The sequence below is a fragment of the Pan paniscus genome, chromosome 13 (genome assembly GCF_029289425.2).
Source record: "Pan paniscus chromosome 13, NHGRI_mPanPan1-v2.0_pri, whole genome shotgun sequence".
Lineage (NCBI taxonomy): Eukaryota > Metazoa > Chordata > Mammalia > Primates > Hominidae > Pan > Pan paniscus.
Window position 1 is genome coordinate 108,889,363 of NC_073262.2, and position 16,654 is coordinate 108,906,016.

General features: G+C 39.5%; 1 protein-coding gene across 13 annotated transcripts in view; it reads left to right on the forward strand.

Annotated features, from left to right (window-relative positions):
- Positions 1–501: 501 nt before the first annotated feature.
- ZDBF2 (zinc finger DBF-type containing 2) overlaps positions 502–16,654 on the forward strand; it is a 40,649-nt gene continuing 24,496 nt past the window's right edge. For 3 of the 13 annotated variants that reach the window (XM_063595253.1, XM_063595252.1, XM_034954929.3), the window contains exons 1-4: positions 504–1,704; positions 6,274–6,326; positions 7,284–7,327; positions 8,530–8,638. Coding sequence is in view for 10 of the 13 variants with exons in the window: in XM_034954929.3 (XP_034810820.1) it covers positions 8,579–8,638 (60 nt within the window). In the remaining 3 variants the exon portion in view is untranslated. Of the gene's footprint in view, positions 1,705–1,735; positions 1,939–6,273; positions 6,327–7,283; positions 7,328–7,359; positions 7,437–8,529; positions 8,639–16,654 lie in introns of those variants that run through there. The other 10 variants (XM_034954936.3, XM_034954931.3, XM_034954938.3 and 7 more) reach the window with 9 other exon arrangements.

The window sequence follows — 16,654 nt, forward strand, 5'->3', positions numbered from 1 at the left end:
CCCTCTTTCCCTAGGAAAATCTCTCTCCAAGTTTGAGTGACTTTTGTCTGTTAATTCCCTTCCTCCTAGGGTTATGGGTTTTATTAAACAATGCACTTATCTCAGTTGAAATGAGGACAACCTGCACAGCAACATCCACGTTGTAATACGTGAAGGTAATGACAACCAGGTCTGTACTGCCACCCGGTCAACGAGAGTTTATAAGATGCATCTTGATTTCACAGATGTTAAAATGTGGGGAAAAACATGGCTTAGCATCTGTGAAATACATAATGTCATGGTGCTTCGATCAATGTATAGTGGATTTTCTATAATTCCAAAGTTGGGATGTGGAAAAAACTTGCCTTAAAAGAAATCCGTACTTTTTGGTATGTTAAATCTAAGGGAGGTTATAAATCGAACAGTTGCAGGAGCCCAAGTTTAAACTGAGAGAAAGATGTAGTGGGGGAAGAAGGAGCTGAGAAATACAGAAAGAATAAAAACAATGGACGCAAAAGCGATGGGCAAGGTTTTATTTTGTTTTGTTTTGTTTTTTGTTCTTTAAAGGGACAAAATCACAAGCTTACTAAAAAGGGTAACGACAATTACAGCTACAGCCAAAGAGCAAAGTAGCTCATTTTAAGATTATTTTTACATTAGACATAAGCTTTGCAACAGGGCCTCTCTCCATTTTAGTAAAATTGGTTTAGGTGTTTCAGAACCTTCTTATCGCAGATTATAATTTCATATTCAGTAGTGTGATTCATTTAGGTTTGTGATCTCCGTTACACTTAAACTGTTTTTGCTCACAACTATATTCGTAATGGGTAGCGCAGTGAATATAATTGCATGACCTAATGTTGTTTGTTAATATTTGTAACCCTTTAATGTGCAGGATAGATCTTTGAATACCTAACTTCCTTAAGCCTCAGTTTTCTCAATTTGTCAAAGGGGGACAATAATAGGATTCATTCAGAGTTACTCTGAAATGAAATGCAATAACGTATAGAAACCTTAAACAGTGCCTAGCACAGAGCAAGCGCTCATTGAACAGCAGCTTTTGTGAGATGCACCTCACTATGAAATAGGCATGGAAACGGAAACGACTAGCTCTCTTAGCCCCGTTTTCTTTTCTACATTCATACGTTGCTTTGAATTGGCAAGCAGTTTTTATTTGGACCCTCAAACGCTAAAACCTTGGTCTCTACTTCGCGTCCCAACTGTGCTTATGAGTCTAGTCATTTTCGTTGGAACGCGATAGATTTCCCAAGCTCCGGAGTGGGGCCCTGACCAGGGAGGAAGTGTCCGCTTTAAGAGCTTCTGGAGGGGAGGAAGGGGCTCCTCCGCCCGGGTGGGAGACTGAGTGAGTGGGTGGGCGGGCAGGGGGCGGTCCCGCCGCTCCTGCGTCAGAAGGGGTCTGGTTTTCGCACCTTCCCTGACGTCAAACCTCCATCAGGGTTGCAACGCCACGTTGCCTTGGATGCCTGCGTGAGTGGAGTCGCGACTCGGGGCCCGCGTCCTGAGAGACGCTCCCGCGCCGCTTCTCCCCTCCGGACCGCAGGGGCCGAAGTCGCCTATTTCTGGCTCCGCGGGCAGCGGGGCCGCGGCGCTCGGACGGTCTGGGATTCGGGCGCCGCCACGGAACCGGAATAAGAAGGGAGAGCGCCCGGCTCGGTCCTCGGTCTCCACCGCGGCCCGGAAGGAATCCGGGCAGCCTCCGCGGAGGTGAGTGCCGCGGCGGGGGCGGGGCGCGGCCGGGGCGACGCCCGCGGGCGGGGCCTGCTCGCCGGGCGCCCGGGGCGCCTTCTTCCCGAGGGACGCCAGGACCGCTCGCTGGGCTCCCGCGGCAGCCTCGCAGGTCCTCGGCTTCCCCCCACCCCGCGTCCCTTTCTGCCCCTGCTGCGTGAGAGGTGTCGGCGGCTCCGGGCCGGGATCGAGGTGGCGGGGCGAGGGAAGGAGGTGGGGCGCAGGCTGCATTGCGCTTCTGTCCGGGGCCCTGGGTCAGAGGGGCCGGCGGACGAGGCCTAGGGTCCGGGCTTGGGGAGGGGGCGGTCTGCGGGGTCGGATTGAGGGCCGGGAACCCGCGGAGTCTTGCCCCTGGGCACCTGTGGGGCCGAGATCCCGAGCCACCTGTCCACACACTCCCTTCCCCCAGTGCCCTGCGTTGGGTCCAGCTGGCCCCAGACCTAGGCCTTTCCCAGCCTCGGGCGATTATAGTTTATTTGAAAACGTTTGATTTTTGTGTTAATGATTCTTTTACTACCGCCGTGCAACAGTTGTGTAAATGTGGTCGTGTTACGCCATCGTTTTTACTTGCTCCTAAGAAGGGCCTTACCAGCTCCTGCGATTATCTCACGCGATGATTCTTGGTAGCTCGTGAAAAAAATGCATAACAAGATACTGGTTCTCAAGGGACCAAAACCCCACCCCCACCTAAAGGAAATAGCTTGTTTTTGTTTTTCTTTTTTACAGCAATATGCTACGTGTGGGGAGGGGGAGGGACGACGGAGGCAGCCTGTAGCGATCTCATCCTCGAGAGAATCTGCTAACAATTTGGGGGGTATCTTTCCTTCCTTTTCAATTAATACACAAACATATATACGTGTGTTACATAAGGGCTGTTTATTTGCTTTTTTCACTTAATACGTGGAAGACCTTTTCTCTATCGTTTGAACCCAAAGCCTAGAAGGCAAGAAAGCAACTCGTTAGAGAGTTGATAAAGTATCACTGCAGTGGCCAGTGATTTGGATAGAAATAAGCTGAATTTAGGGTAAGAACTGGTTTCTATAAAATATTGTTTACTCTGCATAATAATTGGAGGCAGTGTTTTTTCAAACTGAGTTTTTTCAGCCGGTTCTTGAATGGTGAAATTAATTTAGTGAGTCATGACTAGCATTAAAAAAAAATAAGATCGCATAAAAAAATCAGAATGCATTACATGTAATGAGAGTATTGTTTTGTGAAAAATATTTTAACTGTGCGCGTGTGCATTGTGAAATTTAGTGGGTCGTGACTAGCATTTAAAAAAGTAAGATCGCATAGAAAATATGAGACTGCATTACATGTAATGAGAGTATTGTTTTGTGAAAAATCTTTTAAGTGTGCGTGTGTGCCTGTGCGTGTGTGCTCGGTTGTAATTAAAAATGTATTGGTTCCTGTGTGTCATGTTAAATAATCTTGAGAGTCGCTAATCCAAGGTACTGTCAGCACTCAAATGAGCAAGATGCAATTAAACTAGACATTAGTTTTATTTTTTCTTTGGAATAGTGGTGATGTTGATTGCAGCAAATAAGAGTCCTAATTATTTGTTTTCACCTAATATTAAAACAAGTAGTATTCCTAAAAATACAGAGAGGAAGTGTCTAAGTCGTTAAGAGGTTAAAGCATAAACTACTCAAATTGACCAGTGATCACATTTCAGTTACGCTGGTTATTGGTGTGAGACCTGCAACAAGATACCTCTTTTCTCTCAACCTCAGTTCCCTGATTTGTTAAATGGGAATTAATCATGGCAGCTACCTTATAAAGCTGTTTGTTATTTAGATGAGATAATGCACAGGAAGCTGTTGACAGAGCGCCTGGCTCAGATTAAGTACTAAGTATTAGCTATTATTATTTTATTAAGACTGAATAGAGGTGTCTAGGATAATGCTTGTCACCAGAGGAAAGCCAGCATAGCGTGGATAATCCAAAAAAGGGGAAAATTGAAAATTAGTAGTGTTGTGTGGAGGAACTGACACTGAATTAGTGTGGTCTTTTTATGCATTCGGCCATTGTTTTGTCATTGCTCCTCAATTGTTTCCCTACTGCTGGACGGAAAATTTAGATTGTCTTATTCAGAAAACCAAATGCCTTTCTATTGTCTTTCCTTATTATTATTATTTTTCAAATTAAGTTGATGTCTCTTTTGTCAGGCAGTTGAAAAATATGTTTTATGAGGATTGTGGGTTTGCCACACTCAGTTTGAGAAATACACACACGACAACTCCAGACTCATTTCAGAAATATTTTTATCCATGTTTACCTCTGCAGCTGGTGCAGATGTCAGGTGTGCAAGAAATATTTCTTTTAAAAAAAAAACCAAAAACAAAATGCTGTTTTATTTTTATTTTAAGACATTTCTGCCTAAGTCATCTGGGTAGCTCAGAAATCTCTGTTCACTGCCCGGGATAGGTTTATGCAATTTTAAATGTTACATAAATGAATGAAATAAGAAGGTGAACATAGTCATTTTTTAAAAATAGCATTATTATTTTTATGAAAAATAAATAGAATGCTTTGGATTCATAAAAAGGCTATATTTGCAAAGTACTTAACTGGGTATGACATTGGGGAAAAATGTTTAACATTGATGATAATTCTGCTCTCAGATTTGAAACTGCCTTCAGATTTTTGTTCTGCTTTAGAGGAACAAAAATGGAAACTCGGGTGAATTACGATGTTGTTTATGAAAAGACATGTCTCGAAACTCTAGCTAATCTGTCCAAAAAAAAAAAAAAAGCAACAGTCCCCATACTAAAAATACCAATGAAACAAAAAAGCCCCATTTGATCTTAAACATATATACATTTAGAAGTTTTAAGTTAAATATTAAGGTTATGTGTTCATTTAAAAAATTATCTTACTGATTGACTTTAAGAAATTAACCCACCAACTACTGGTTCTTGTCTTGACAGGGCTTTTATCTACACTGACAAAATGAAATACTATGCAATCATTAAACATTCTATTTTATTTTACTCTATTTTCTTCTATTTTATGATAGCATTTTATAATGGTATATGAAGGTGCTCATTATATGTGGTTCAGTGAGAGAGGGTGGCTATAGAATAGAATGTACTGTACCTTCCCATTTTTGTAAAAATATGTTTAGAACAAAGACGAATACGATACATGTTAATGGTGGGTAGATTATGGCTGATTTTTATGCTCTTTATTTTTATAATTGTACTATTATAAATGCTTTACTTTTGTAATAAAAATTAATAAAAGTCATTTTTTAAAGAAAAATTAAATGTGTATTTTCTTATTTTGTAAGCATACATGACTATGCTTTAAGGGATACTGACTCTTAACTTGGAGATTTCGGGAATTAAGTAATTCTCCAGTATTTTAGGAAATGGTGCTGAGTAGTTAATAGTTATATCCCTTACGCTTTGAAAAGCTCCTTTGAGTAGGAGAGAATCATTTTTCCAGAATTTTCTTAAAGCACTCTCAAGAATACCTCTTTCCAAAAAAACTTCTACAGTGCCTAAAGATACGGTGTAAATTCTTTAGTATGCTTTTGAATACTACCATGTCAAAATCCAATCTACTTGCCCTGGTTTATTGCCCCTTAAATTCTCAAATGAAACCTTAGATTCAGCTGAATTTATTAATTTACTATCTCCAAATGTACTTTGTATTTTCTTGCTTTCGTACCTTTGCTTGTTGTATCATTTCCCAACCTTCGAGTGAGTAAATCCTACCCATTTTCCAGTATCTGGTTAAAAAACCATATCCACAGTGGCATCCCTCGCCACTCTAGCTAAAACTGAACTTTGCGTTGAACTCATTAGCATTTATTATTTTTGCTGAGGCATTTCTTAGGCAGCACCTCATTCTTTGGCTTTAATTTCCCAATTTCATTTTAAATTTTTTGAGGGTAAGAAAACTTGTCTCATATTTGTCTCTATCCCTTAAAGTTTCTAGCATGGAACTCTGTGCTGAGTGGGTGCTTAATAGTTATTCTTTGATTATACCGTGGTGTCACTGGCTCTCTTGAGCCTATGTGTTGGAATTTTTTCTTAACCAGTGATCCTGGATAAGGAGCAGCACTTTGCCTACAACAATGCGGAGGAATAAAAAACATGCTTCTGCTTAATAGTGTATTGATATAGATAGGTGTTAAAAGAATTGACAGTATTTTTCGTTAAAGCTAACGTGGTACCTGAGCCTCGGGAAGTTTCTCATGAAGCTCATTTTGGGTTTGACAGCATTTTTGCTCTCAACTTTACCAGAGGCACAATTGAGCCTTATAGTCTTTTACAGCTACTGTTCCAGGAACCTAGAGACCTGCAGTGTTTGATGGCGGGTTAGATGGGCCATCACAGTCACTGCGCCAGAACTTTAGGAGGTCATGTGTGAGATTCAGTGAGTCATAGTATGTAAAGTGCTTTGTGCTCCAAAGTTAATATTTTTTCTTATATTATTGGAAACATGTCACCGTTCAAAATATATCTGGATGTATTTATTTGGTCACTGGTAGACACTTATGGGACCTCTTTTAAAAAATGATTTTATTTTAATTTACAGATACTTGCCAGAACTAATACAGCTGATGAAATACCTGACCTTTTCTGCTCCAGGTAAATAATTTGTTACTTTATAAAAATATCAGGTTCTAGGAGAATTCAGAGTTTGTATAAAAATACCTATTTAGGCATGCAAAGTAATATAAATCCAGACCCTAAAGAAATGATCCCTTTAATAAATAAGTTTTATTAGTTTATAAAAAATAATGACTTATGTTATTGAGTCAACTTACAGCAGAATCACCTTGAGCATTTTATTTTATTCTATTTTATTTTATTTTTTCGAGACAAAGCCTCGCTCTGTCACCCAGGCTGGAGTGCAGTGGTGTGACCTCGGCATGCTGCAGCCTCCACCTCCTGGGTTCAAACGATTCTCTTGCCTCAGCCTCCCGAGTAGCTGGGACTATAGGCGTCTGCCACCACACCCAGCTAGTTTTTGTATTTTTAGTAGTGACAGGTTTTTGCCATGTTGGCCAGGCTGTTCTCGAACTCCTAACCGCAGGCGATCCACCTGCCTCGGCCTCCCAAAGTGCTGGGATTACAGGCATGAGCCACCATGCCCGGCTGCCTTGAGCATTTTAAATATGCTTTATAACGTATGTCCTGGGTTCCCTTGACCACTGGGATTTTGATTTGCTAAGTTTCTGATGGGGTCCTGGCATGTTAATTTTTAAAAATGCCAACACATGCTTCTGGTTTATTGTAACTCACTGTCATTATGGCACTAGAGATGACGGAAGTGGCAGGTGATAATGCCACAGGAGTTAAGGGCCATAGGGTTAAAGACCAAAAATATTTAAGTATTTACATTTTGTGTGTATGTGATATTAGATTAATGGTTTACTTTTGTCCGTTATTCAATGAATGTTTTAATTATATTTTCAATCCCCCAAAAGTTTATTTTAGGATTTTTCAAAGTTTACATTTAAGCTCTAGGTTCTCTCAGCTTGAAATTTGCCTTATGTGTAAGTACAATTTAAAATAAAAGTTTGTTCTGTTTTATTGCTGTAGGTTAATAAGTGAAGTAAATTAGTGGAAAAGAGACCAAATTTTAAGTAAGTAATGTCTTACATGTTTTTTGTGTCAGAGGCTGGTTTAATTGATTAATTTTCCTCATAAATGTGAGAAGTCAGAAAATCAATTTCTCATAATAAGAAGTAATAGGTAAGTAAATATTACGCTAGCATTTTGACTTAATGAAGCTTTTTTCCCCTCATCTTATGGTTTTAAGGCTGTGATTTCATTTTTCAGTTATTGATTTTAATGATTAAATTTTTTCCATTGCAGAAATTCTCATAACATGTTATAGAATGATTGTTATATATTTTCCAACAGATAAGAATGCTTAAATTAATTGAAATACAAAATTATTTGTAATTCTGTTTTCGGCTTAACAAAGCAGCAAATAAACTGCATTAAATTTTTTACTTAAAATAATCATAAATTATATGTACATTGTGTCAGTTAATACATTGGTTGGGCATGAAAATTACTGGGGGAATTTTTAAAATTCTGAATCCTAGGCTCACCCTAGCTCTACTAAAATTTTGGGTATTCAGCCTGGTTTGGGAACCATGCAGTATGTAATGTTGAAGGATTATACTTTTAGGTGAGTGGAAACTGGAAAATTATTTATTTGTAGAGAAATCTAAACAGTAATAGGAAAAAAATCCCTCCTATTTATCTGGCTTACATAATTGTCAGAAGAAAAGTGTTTTGTGTTTCAGAGGCTAAATTAGTTGTTCTGATTTTTAGCAACTGTGTTGGATAAATTATTTAAAAATCTCCCTCTCTATGAGCTGAGCAGAAAATGCCATGTGGTGTCTTTACACTCATGATAACAGAGAATGAGACATCGTCAAATAATCTGGGGTTTGATATGGAAACATGATGGGGAAATTAATGAGCTCCATTAGAGTATAGTAAATATACCATAACAATATCTTAGAAGTAATTGGTCTTCGCAAATTGAATATTGTATTCTTTGTTAGTAAATCAATATCTAATATCTCTAATAAGTTATTAGAAAAACTAAATATTTAGTCATCTAGTCTTCAAATACTGCTCTTTCATAAGATACATAGTTCTTGTCTCTGCTCCAGGTTCACTTATTTATTCAGTGGCTCATGGCAGCCTTGTATATTTTCCTAATTATTAGAAGTAGAAGTGACTTTCTGTTTTCTGCTAATTATCATAGCCATTTTCCTCATAAGAGTAAGGAATTATGATTTTTACCATTTTTCTTTTTGTTTTTCAGCTTGAGTATTCAAAGACAGTAGCCATCTGACTTCAGTTATTTATTCAAGATGCAGAAAAGACAAGGATATTGCAGTTATTGCCGTGTGCAGTATAATAACCTGGAACAGGTGAGCGGTTTCTATTAATATGATAATATCTCAAAGGACCTAGTTGTGACTTTCTCTTACATTTTATTAAATTCATTTATTTATTCATTGAACAGATCATATTGGGAATCTATTAGTTGGCAGACACTGTTTAAGGTTCTAGGGATATGACCATGAACAAAAACCAAGCCTCTTTTTTCATGAAGCTTATATTCTAGTATAGTAAGACAGAAGATAAATAATATATAAATTTAGTACATAATGCGTGAGATTGTGATAAATGTTATGAGGAAAACAAAATAGGGAAAGGGTAGGGTGGCCAGGTAAGGCCTTTTTCAGGAAGTGACATTGAGTTGAGATTTGGAGTTTGGGTCTCAGGTTTGCATTTATCTGGGGAAAGATTTTCTAGGTAGAGGGAAGAGACAGAGACCCTGAGGGTACAGAGTGGTTGGCACACTAACGAAGAGCCAGGAGGCCGGTGGCTGCATGGATGGGGGGAGGTGGGTGAGAAGTAATAGGCAAAGAATTCAGACAAATCAATTCTGTATTTTAGATTCAGGGGGTATATGGGCTTGTTTGTTACATGGGTATATTGCATACCTGCTGGGGATTGGGCTTCTAGTATACCCATTACCCAAATCGGAGAAGTCGATTCTTTAGGACATTGTAGGCTAAGGTAAGGACTTTGAATTTTATTTCAAGTGAGATGGGAGAGCATCTCAAAGTTTGAGCATAGGAGTTAAATCATCTACTTTGTGTTTTAAAAGGTTCATTCTGGCTGCTGAGGGAAAAATAGTTGGTATAGAGATTTAAAAATTTTGTTATTGTGATATAACTCATACACCATAAACTTGACCCTTTAAGGTGTATAATTCAGTGATGTTTTATTATGTTCACAAAGTGATACAACCATTGTCTAGTTCCAGAACATTTTAATCACCCTAAAAGGAAACCCTGTACGCACTGAGCAGTAACTCACTCCTCCCTTCTGTCACCAGCCCCTGGCAACCGCTAGTGTATTTCCTGTCTGTATAGATTTGCTTATTCTGGATATTGCGTGTAAATGGAATCAAACATTGTGTGGCCTTTTGTGTCTGGCTTCTTTAATGTAGCGTAATATTTTCATGGTTCATCCAGGCTGTAACATGCATCACGACCTTGTTCCCTTTTATGGCTGACAATGTTCCATTGCATGGATATATCACATTTTGTTTATTCATTGAGCAATTTATGGATATTTGGGTTGTTTTTACTTTTTGACTGTTATGAATAGTGCTGCTATGGATATATGTGTACAAGTTTTTGTGTGGACATATGCTTTCACTTTTCTTAGGTTTACATGTAGAGTGGAATTGTTGGGTCATGTGGTAATTGTGTTTAACTTTTTTGAGAGGGTGCCTCACCGTTTGTCAAAGTGGCTGTACCTTACCACCAGCAATGTATGAGGGTTCCAGTTTCTCCACGTTCTTGTCAGCACTTGTTGTTGTCTGTTTTGTTTTTTTTGTTGTTGTTGTTGTTATAGCCATCTTTGTGGATGTGAGATGGTATCTCATTTTGGCTTTGATTTGCATTTCCCTAATGACATATAGTGTCTTTTCATTGGCCATTTGTATATCTTGTTTAGAGGAATGCCTCTTCATATCCTTTTCCTATTTTTAATTGTGTTGTCTTTTTATTGTTGAGTTGTAGAAGTCTTTATATATTTTGGATAATTGACCTTTATCAGACGTATGATTTACAAATACTTTCTCCATTCTGTGGGTTGTCTTATTACTCTTTTTTTTTTGACACAGGGTCTTGCATTATTGCCCAGGCTGGAGGGCAGTAGTGCGATCATGGCACACTGTAGCCTCTGCCTCCTGGGCTCAAGCAGTTCTCCTGCCTCAGCCTCCCAAGTACCTGGGACTACTGGTGTGCACCGCCATACACAGCTAATATTTTATTTTTTGTAGAGATGGGGTCTCACTATATTTCCCAGGCTGGTCTCAAACTCCTGGGCCCAAGTGATTCTCCTGCTTTGGCCCCTGAAAATTTTGGGATTACAGGTGTGAGCCACCACAACTGGCCTTCTTTTTACTTTCTTGATGCTATGTTTTGATGCACAAAAGTTTTAAATTTTGCTGTTTTGCTTATGTTTTTTGGTGTCAGAAGGGTTGCCTAATCTCAGGATGGAAGATTTATGCCTATGTTTTCTTCTAAGAGTTTAATAGTTACTCTTACATTTAGGTCTTTTATCTGTTTGAGTTCATTTTTGTGGGGTGTGAGATAGGGCTATACTTTTTTTTTTTGAGGCTGTAAAATTAAATCTATTTCATAGAAATCATGTTAAAATTCATGCTCATCAGAGCTCTCCCTGTGCTACCCATAGTGGATGTATGTATGTATGTATGTATGTATGTATTTATATTGATTTGTTTACTTTTATTATTTTTATAATTATACATATTTATGGGGTACAGTGTGATATTTTGATACATGTGTATAATGTGTAATAATCAAATTGGTAATTAGCATACTCATCACCTCAAACATTTATCATTTCTTTGTGTTGGAAACATTTAAAATCCTCTCTTCAACTGTTTGGAAATTTACAATCAATTATTATTAACTATAGTCATCCTACAGTGTTGTATAGGACTTTAGAACAACTAGAACATATTCCTCCTATCTAGCTTTAATTTTGTTTTCATTAATTATCCTCTCCCAATTTCTCTTCCCTGACTTATTCCCAGCTTCTAGTAATCAGCATTCTATTCTCTAGTTTTATGAGCACAACTTTGATGACAAGATTTTCTTCTTTTATGGCTGAATCATATTCTACTGTGTATATATACCACATTTCCTTTTTTTTTTTTGTGAGATGGAGTCTTGCTCTGTCGCCTAGGCTGGAGTGCAGTGGCATGATCTTGGCTCACTGCAACCTTCGCCTCTTGGGTTCAAGCAATTCTCCTGCCTCAGCTTCCTGAGTAGCTGGGATTACAAGAGTGCACCAACACACCTGGCTGATTTTTGTATTTTTAGTAGAGATGGGGTTTCACCATGTTGGCCAGGCTGGTCTCGAACTCCTGACCTCAGGTGATCCACCTGCCTCAGCCTCCCAAACTGTTGGGATTACAGGTGTGAGCCACTGCGCCTGGCCCCTTTTTTCTTTTATCTGTTGATGGACACTTAGATTGATTCTATATCTTAGCTATTGTGAACAGTGCTGTAGTAATAAACATGGGGATGCAGATATCTCCTTGGTATACTGATTTCCTTTCCTTTGGATAAATACCTAGTCAGTAGGATTGCTGGACCATATGAGTTATATTTTTAGGTTTTTGAGAACGTTTATACCCTTTTCCATAATGACTATAATAATTTGTGTTCCCACCAACAGTGTGTAAGAATTCCCTTCTCTGCATCCTTGGCAGTGTGTTATTTTTTGTCTTTTCAATAATAGCTCTTCTAACTGAAGTGAGATGATATCTCATTGTGGTTTTGATTTACACTTCCTTGATGATTAGTGATGTTGAACATTTTTTAATATACTTGTTGGCCATTTATATGACTTTTTGAGAGATGTCTTTTCAGCTTATTTGCCCATTTTTAAGTTGGATTATTTCCTTTCGTTGTCATTGAGTTGTTTGAGTATTCCATATTCCAGGTATTAATCATCTTTTGGATGAATGGTTTGCAAATATTCTCCCATTCTTCAGTCTGTTGAAGTCTCTCTTCACTCTGTTGATTGTCCTTTGCTGTGCAAAAGCTTCAGTTTGATATTATCCAGTTTGTCTATTTTTGCTTTGTTCCCTGTCCTTTCGAGGTCTTTTCTGTAAAATCTTTGCCCAGATCACTGTCCCAAAGCATTTCCCCTGTGTTTTCGTCTAGTAGTGTCATAGTTTTGGGGCTTACATATATGTCTTTAATACATTTTGAGTTGATTTTTGTGTATGGTGAGAGATAGGGGTCTAGTTTCACTTTTCTGCATATAGATGTCCAGTTTTCTCAGCTTCATTTATTAAAGAAGCTGTTCTTTCCCCCAACTTATGGTATTGGTGCCTTTGTCAAAAATCAGTTGGCTGCAAATACATAGATTTATTTCTGGGTTTTCTGTTTTGTTTCATATCTGTACATTTTCAGAAGTTCCTCTTGTTACTGATTTCTAGTTTATGCTATTGTGGTCAGAAAAGATACTTGATATAATTTCAATTCTTTTGTATTTGGAGACCTCTTTGTGGCCTAATATGTGGCCTATCCTGGAAAATGTTGCATGTGCTGATGAAGCAAATGTGTATTCTGTAGTTGTTGGTTGAAATCTTCTGTAAATATCTGGTAGGCCCATTTGGGCTAAAATGCAGTTTAAATCAAGTGTCTCTTTGCTGATTTTCTATCTAGATGATCTGTCCAATTCTGAGAGTGTGATAATCAAGTCCTCAGCCAGTCTAATAGTATTTGCTTTATTTATCTAGGTGCTCTGGTATTGAGTACATATATATGTATAGTTGTTTTATCTTCTTGCTGAGTTGATCCCTTTATCATTATATGATGGCCCTCTTTGTCTCTTTTTACAGTTTTTGACTTAAAGTCTGTTTTATCTATCATAAATGTAGCTATTCCTCCTCACTTTTGGTTTCCAATGCATGGAATATCTTTTTCCATCCCTTTGCTTTCAGTCTATATGTGTCTTTAAAAAAAAATAAAATAAAAGAGATGGAGTCTTACCATGTTGTCCTTGCTGGCCTTGAATTCTGTGCTCAAGATATCCTTCTGCCTCAGCCTCGTTAGTAGCAGGGACTACAGGTGCATGCCATTGTTCCTAGCCATCTATATGTGTCTTTACAGGTGAAGTTAGTTTCTTGTAGGCAGTGTATTGTTAGGTCATGATTTTTAAAATCGATTCAGCCCAACTGTATCTTTTAAGTGGGGAATTTAATCCATTTAAATTCAAAATGATTATTGATATGTGAGGAATTGCTTCTGTTATTTTGTTAATTGCTTTCCGGTTGTTTTATGTGTGCTTTATTCTTTTCTGTCTTATCGTTGCAGTTTGGTGGTTTTCTGTAGTAAGTAGGTAGTAGATCCCTCTTGGTGTTAGGTCTGACATGGCCTATAAGCAGCTTTAGTAGCACTGTGTTCCAGTTGCAGGTGCTTGGAGTGGCTGTGGGACCAGGGTCCTAGGCTCATAGGCTTATGAACCTATTGTTGCACCTGGATCTTGGGGTACAGATTTGCTCTTTGGTGGGATTGGATGTCTTTTCTCTTTCTCCTTTGCATGTCTGTTCTACCAGTGAGTTTTTATACTTTTGGATGTTTTCGTGAAAGTAACTATTGTCTTTTTTGCTTGCCAGATGTAGGACTCCTTTGAGCATTTCTTGTAAGCATGGCCTAGCGGTGATGAATTCCTTCAGTTTTTGTTTCTCTGGGAAAGACTTGAGTTTTCTCTCATGTCTGAAGGATAGCTTTGCTGGGTATAGTATTGTTTGGCTGTTGGAGTAGTTTTAGCACTTTCAATATATCATCCCATTCTTTGCTGGCCTGTAAAGTTTCTGCAGAGAAATCTGCTGTTAGTCTAACAATGATTCCCTTATATGTGACTTGATGCTTTTGCTGTTTTTCAGATTCCATCTTTGGTCTTTGACCTTTGACAGTTTATAATGTGCCTCAAGGAGGACCTTTTTGGGTTGAATGTATTTGGGATTCTTTGAGGTTCTCATATCTGGATGTCCATAGACTTGGGAAGTTTTTGGCTATTATTTCATTAAATAGGTTTTCTATGCCTTTCTTCTTGTCTTCCCCATCTGGATTCCTATAACACAAATATTTGTTCACTCAGTGGTGTCCCATAAGTCTTGTAGGTTTTTTTCTCCTCTTTTTCATTATTTCTTTTTTTCCCTCTGACTGGGTAATTTCAAATGACTGATCTAAAAATTCAGAGATTTCTTTCTTCAATTTTATCAAATCTGCTAATGAATCTCTGTATTGTATTTTTTATTTTGTTCATGGAATTCTTTAGCTGTAGGATTTCTGTTTGGTTCTTTTTTATGATTTTTATCTGTGTTGAATTTTTGTTCATATTGTGAATGATTTTTCTGATTTTGTTGAATTGTCTATATATATTTTCTTGTCTCTCATTGAGTTTCCTTAAGATCTTTATTTTGAATTCTTTTTCAGAAATTAGTTTATTTTCATTGGGTTATTTTTATGAGGAAGTTATGTTACTTTGGTGATGTTATATTTCTTTGCTTTTTTATGTTTCTTATGTCCCTGCATTGATGTCTCTGCATCTGGTGGAACAGTTACTTCTTCCATACTTTCTGGAGTGGCTTTCATATTGAATAACTTTGATAACTTTTACCTGCAGTTGGGCTTTAATGTTCTAGTTGGGAGAGTGTGGTTACTCTGTTGCCAGATAGATGCAGTGGTATATAGTCTTCATTCAGTTTCTTCAGCTGTGTTCACCATCAGCAATAACTGTGGGCACTTCAGTGGCCTACACTGTAGAAGTTTGTGGCAGTGGCAGCAGCATAGGCTGTGAATGTCCTTGATGTCAAGGGCTTCTGGGATCCACCTGTTCTTGTTTTCATTACAATGGGGAGACTTAACTGAGTAGATCCCTCTTGGTGTTAGGTCTGACGTGGCCTATAAGCAAGCAGCTTTAGTAGCACTGTGTTCCGGTTGCAGGTGCTTGGAGTAGTTGTGGGACCAGGGTCCTAGGCTCATAGGCTTATGAACCTATTGTTGCACTTGGATCTTGAGGTACAGATTTGCTCTTTGGTGGGGTTGGATGTAGGTTGCCCACAGAGCCAGGACCTGTAACTTTTAGGCACCCCCTAGTAGCTGGGGCCCAGGGAGTCAGGTCGTAGCTGAGATTCTACCCCTGAAGGGCAGGGCACAGCACTGACCTGACTCCAGGGAAAAATAGTTGCTCTGGAGGTTTGATCCTGGGGAGCAGGGTGTGGCTGCAGTTCAGAGCTCAGTGGCAACTTAGGTCTCAGGGGATGAGGCATTGTGTAGTAGTGACTCTAGACACTGGGATGGTGGGACTCAGCAGCAGCAGATACACAGCTGTTGTTTGGACCCAGGGTAGAGCAGGGAACAGTACAACAATGACTCCATTCCCCAGGTAAATGAATGTCTCAGCAGCTCAGACTCTAGGGGTCTAGTCTGGTCTAGGAAAGCAGAGTACTAGAGTTGTTTGGCTAGTAGGATGAGGTGTCTAAGCTTAGCCACTGCTCTGTTTCCCTGGGACATGAGGTACTCAGCCCTGGGGTGCACAGCTGCTCAGCTTGGCCAGGACACTATTTCCCCAGGGGGCAATGTGCTGCTTCAGTTCAGGTTTGGGCGGGGTTGGGGGACAGTTGGCATGACTGTTCCTGGCGGCCATTTCTCTGGGATGCAAGGTGCCACTTCAGCTTAGGTATTGGGGTGTGTGACTACTCTGAATATGTAAGGCAGTTTCCTGCAATTCAGGATGCTACTTCAACCTAGGCATTGGGGACACATGACTTCTTTGAGCCGCCGAGGTACTATTTTTCTGGGAGGCGGGGTACCACTTCAGCTCCAGCCTGATGGGGTGAGAGGAGAGGTGGGTGAAGTGGCTTCACTTCTTCTTGGTTCTATGAGGAAGGGTTTAACCACTGTTTGTAGCTTGGCCTGGGGTTGTGAGGCCACCGGGCTGGAATGATTCAGCAGTGGCTTAGCCTCAGGGATAAAAGGGAGCCATGGCTACTTGCCACTGGAGCAAAACATGTTTCAGCCATAGTTCCACTTGCAAGATGGTGTAGCCACATGGGCCACAGGGGTCAGGGCACGGTATTGGCTTCTTCTCTCAGGGGAACACAGTGGTGTAGACCCCAGACGGCTCCCTCAGCTGGTCTTTGTCCCTGTGGGGACTGCAGGGGTGAGGTCTGTAGGTGTCCAAGGTGTTAATGGGGGTTGGTTGTTGGGATCCTCTTGCTTGCCTCCTTGCTATAGAGAGAAGTTCTTCCTGGTTCCCAGCTGATCCCAGTTGGGAATGGGGTGGTGGAGGCCTGGCATTCCCTTCTGCTCTCTGTG